The sequence below is a fragment of the Poromitra crassiceps genome, assembly GCF_964638095.1.
Source record: "Poromitra crassiceps genome assembly, chromosome: 28".
NCBI classification, from domain to species: domain Eukaryota; kingdom Metazoa; phylum Chordata; class Actinopteri; order Beryciformes; family Melamphaidae; genus Poromitra; species Poromitra crassiceps.
The window spans coordinates 16,783,019-16,788,018 of NC_139651.1; the positions used below are offsets into that span (position 1 = coordinate 16,783,019).

Consider the following 5,000-nt stretch of genomic DNA (forward strand, 5'->3'; position numbering starts at 1 on the left):
CATCTCTCCGGTCATAAAATCAGGTGAAAATATTTCCCTCTAAGCACAATTTGAATTGTATTCAAATTGGCTAAAATCACATTTATGTGTCATTATTGGTCATTTTAGCCAAGAAATACAGGGAGGAGGAGTTAACGCAGCCTCAGCATCAGGGCCTGTGTAGTCCTCATCAGGCTAGTCCTCATCAGGCCTGCATAGTCCTCATCAGGCCTGCATAGTCCTCATCAGGACCTGCATAGTCCTCATCAGGCCTGCATAGTCCTCATCAAGGCCTGCGTAGTCCTCATCAGGACCTGCATAGTCCTCATCAGGGCCTGCATAGTCCTCATCATCAGGCCTGCATAGTCCTCATCAAGGCCTGCATAGTCCTCATCAGGACCGGCATAGTCCTCATCAGGGCCTGCATAGTCCTCATCAGGGCCTGGCCTGCATAGTCCTCATCATCAGGCCTGCATAGTCCTCATCAGGCCTGCATAGTCCTCATCAGGCCTGCATAGTCCTCATCAAGGCCTGCGTAGTCCTCATCAGGGCCTGCATAGTCCTCATCAGGGCCTGCATAGTCCTCATTCAAGGCCTGCGTAGTCATCATCAGGGCCTGTGTAGTCCTTATTAGGGGCTGCGTAGTCCTCATCAAGGCCTGTGTAGTCCTCATCAAGGCCTGTGTAGTCCTTATTAGGGGCTGCGTAGTCCTCATCAAGGCATGCATAGTCCTCATCAGTGCCAGCGTAGTCCTCATCAGGGCCTGCATAGTCCTCATTAGGGCCTGCGTAGTCCTCATCAAGGCCTGCGTAGTCCTCATTAGGGCCTGCATAGTCCTCATCAAGGCCTGCGTAGTCCTCATTAGGGCCTGCGTAGTCCTCATCAAGGCCTGCGTAGTCCTCATCAGGGCCAGCGTAGTCCTCATCAGGGCCTGCATAGTCCTCATCACATCAGGGCCTGCATAGTCCTCATTAGGGCCTGCATAGTCCTCATCAGGGCCTGCGTAGTCCTTATCAGGGCCTGCGTAGTCCTCATCAGGCCTGCATAGTCCTCATCAGGGCCTGCGTAGTCCTTATCAGGGCCTGCGTAGTCCTCATCAGGGCCTGCGTAGTCCTTATCAGGGCCTGCGTAGTCCTCATCAGGGCCTGCGTAGTCCTCATCAGGGCCTGCGTAGTCCTCATCAGGCCTGCGTAGTCCTCATCAGGGCCTGCATAGTCCTCATCAGGCCTGCGTAGTCCTCATCAGGCCTGCATAGTCCTCATCAGGCCTGCGTAGTCCTCATCAGGCCTGCATAGTCCTCATCAGGCCTGCATAGTCCTCATCAGGCCTGCATAGTCCTCATCAGGGCCTGCATAGTCCTCATCATGGCCTGCATATTCCTCATCAAGGCCTGTGTAGTCCTTAGCAGGGCCTGCGTAGTCCTCATCAGGGCCTGCATAGTCCTCATCAGGGCCTGCATAGTCCTCATCAGGGCCTGCATAGTCCTCATCATGGCCTGCATAGTCCTCATCAAGGCCTGCTTAGTCCTTAGCAGGGCCTGTGTAGTCCTCATCAGGGCCTGCGTAGTCCTCATCAGGGCCTGCGTAATCCTCATCAGGCCTGGGTCCTCATCAATGATTTCAGCTAAATCTATCCAGAGCGGCTGACCTGGCCAAGGTAGCCTGCCCTGTCTCCAGTGTGCCAGCAGAGGGAGCGCTGTGGGCACTGGGTCGCGGCTGCTTTTACTTTGGCCATGGCCTTTGATCTACTGCTGATAGAAGTGTGGTTGGCACAGATTACAGGTCCATTTAAATGGAAGAAGTCCATGAAGCATTGAGGATAGCAGAGGAGTGTATGGATGTCTGTTCAGATTACGCGCAGGTTCTGGCTGCATTGCAAGGTGGAGAGACACTTGGCACATTGCATTTCAGGCTGCAGCTTCACTGCTACGAGCCAGCAAGCAACACGTTAAAGGAGTTTTAATTACTATTACTTATACTACTATTACTAACTATTTTATTTGATCTGAGAAAAGGCCTATACATTCAGGCGATGTCTCATCATAGGCGCGTGGGTCAGCGTGGGCGAAATCCCCCCCTAAAACGGAAGTAACATTTTGTGGGCGTTTCCCCAGACAGGCCGACTGTATCTATAGCGAACGATAATTTCAGTTGTCAGCAGCATTAATTAAAATGTTATGAGTCAGTCAACAAAATGTTATCATCATTTCTTTTTCTTTTTCAAGGATTTTTTAAAAATTCCATTTTACTTTTTTTGATAATAGAAAAGAAAACGCATGCCCTATGCACGTCATTTTATTTGGAATTAATATTATGTATAAAGTAACCTACTTTATGTTTACACATACATACACGCGCACGCACGCACACACGCACACACACACACGCACACACACACACACACACACACACACACACACACACAAGCCAGCTCACACACTCCCTGTAGCCCTGTCATCTGTTCAAACCTGCTCTCTGTGTCTGTCTTGAGTGGACAGGATGGTCACAACACGCACCACTTACACACACACACACACACACACACACACACACACACACACACACACACACACACACACACACACAGTATTAGTCTCATAATTGTTCGGACAAGCACAATCAACTGATCCTCATTAAGTCCTATCAGCGCGGTACCCGCCTGCTAACTCAGCTGTGACTCCGTCTTCTAAGACAATCCAGGGAAGGTTGACTCACCTCCACCCTGCTTCAGAGGGTGGAGGTGAGTCACCTCCACCCTCTGAAGCAGGGTGGTGCAACCACAGTCAATTAGAATATGCACCACTCTGTGAACACTCATTGGATCATCATAAGCATCATAAGCATATATATATACAGTATATATATATATATATATATATATATATATATATATATATATATATATATATATATACAGTATATAACACTACACTATTTTATATAATATCAACATATGATACCAGATCCACAGCATGACTGTGGATGAATGACTCTAAAATGATGCTAACAATGATTACCTTATTGAAGGAAAGGTACGTCTGTTGCTATCAGAGCCCACTCATCACCATCACCAACCTGCTGCTTCTAAATCCACTGTACTGTAGACACACACTCAGCTAGCGCTCTGAGCTCCGGAGACCTGCTGATCTCTCAGCGCCGTTGGGGAAACGTGCGTGTAGAGACAACTCATTTCACTGGCAAATGAATAGCATGCAGAACAGAACAGAGCAGAGAGGCTCCCTCCTCACCCTGTAGTAGTCGGTGCTGTAGATGTCCCGGGACATGCCGAAGTCTCCGATCTTGACCAGCAGGCCGTTGCCCACCAGGCAGTTGCGCGTGGCCAGGTCTCGGTGGACAAAGTGCTGGGAGGACAGGTAGACCATGCCCGAGGCGATCTGGGTGGCGATGTGCAGCATCTGGGAGAGGCCCAGCTCTCCGTTGGACTGCAGCGGCTGGCCGTCCACCAGGATCATGGCGTCAGGACCGTGGGCTCTGGGTCAGAACCAAAACGTAAACATGAAGTCATGTAAAAAGTCGCCTGTGGACAGGTGTTGAAAATTAGCCTTCCGCTATAAACACTCAACACTGTGTATCTGGTTGTTGTGCATACATGTATGTTACATCTCCAATGCTCTGTGATGTCCATATCAAATAAACTTAAAGGAACACTCCGCCCATTTTCAACCAGCTTTGTATCATTAGAACATCAGTAGTACAGTATATCAGAAAACTGTAAACGGTTTTGAAGTCTGTCATTTAATTTGACAGTTATTGAGAGTTGATTTGAGTTAATGAGTTATTAATTTGAGTTAGTGTGGACCAGTGACATCACTGGTCCACACTAACTCAAATTAATAACTCATTAACTCAAATCAACTCTCAAACTGTAAACGGTTTTGAAGTCATTCATCTAATCTAGTTTGACAGTTATTGAGAGTTGATTTGAGTTAATGAGTTATTAATTTGAGTTAGTGTGGACCAGTGATGTCACTGGTCCACACTTTAACACTCAATAACTGTCAAATTAAATGACAGACTTCAAAACCGTTTACAGTTTTCTGATATACTACTGATGTTCTAATGATACAAAGCTGGTTGAAAATGGGCAGTGTTCCTTTAATCTAGCCTAACCTAAAATAGATTATGGAAAACTAGTGATATTAATAATGGAGCTTCATAAGAGCCGTTTTTATACATTTTTAGGTTTTCAGATTCATGAAGTAATATAATGCAGCTTAACATACTGATTGATTGCTTTTGTTGTTGGTCATGATTAACGGTCCGCATCAACAGGGCTGAATCATTGACAGTGGTGGTGTAGTTAGGAATGTCATACCGAACCGACCTGGATAGCTAGGCTAAGATAGTGAGGTAATATGCAGTTGTGCGGTGGTAGCATGGAGGGGGGTGTTTCCAGGACGCTGGATTACACCGTTAAGCCTTCTTGAGGTGTCGTGGGCCTAATTTAACGAAACATCGGTGAAGGAAGGTGCCCACTTGAAAAACCCCAATGACATGCTTCATACTGCTGTTGGCTAGGGTAGGTAACTGGTGATTTGTGTCTTGTTTATTAGTTTGTTAGCCTGTTAGCTTGCTTTATTCTGGATTGGGCTTCTAAATGTGTTTTTCCTCGGATTTTGGCACAAGGGATAGTAACATCTTGTCCTGTGTATTAATTCATACTATTGCATGTCATCACTGCAGAAACTAACCTGGCCTGACTTTAACTCAAAGTTCCTTCCAGTACCAAAATCAAGTATCAAAAGTCATAATTTGCTCTACTTTGAGGGTGATCGGCAGAAAGAGAGACCGTCAGAAATATGACCAAGTTGGCTGTAACCTTTATCGTATCTATAATCGCCACGGTACACTTGGAGGTGTTTGTCCTGTGTTTTGTCATTAATTGTTGGTAGGTAGGTACTGTAACATCCATGGTGGTTTTACAGCATGTATGCAGCACACTCCTTCATTTTACATACAGCACATTCCTTCCACAAAGTTAGTCAGGAATTGAGCTGAAAC

The 5,000-nt window shown here is 46.5% G+C and overlaps 1 protein-coding gene across 1 annotated transcript in view; it reads right to left on the minus strand.

Annotated features, from left to right (window-relative positions):
• ntrk3b (neurotrophic tyrosine kinase, receptor, type 3b) overlaps positions 1-5,000 on the minus strand; it is a gene marked incomplete at both ends in the record, with an annotated part of 319,611 nt that overhangs the window by 27,611 nt on the left and 287,000 nt on the right. Inside the window, one exon of the mRNA XM_083662110.1 lies at positions 3,227-3,470. Coding sequence (XP_083518236.1) covers positions 3,227-3,470 — 244 coding nt within the window. The remainder of the gene's footprint in view (positions 1-3,226; positions 3,471-5,000) is intronic.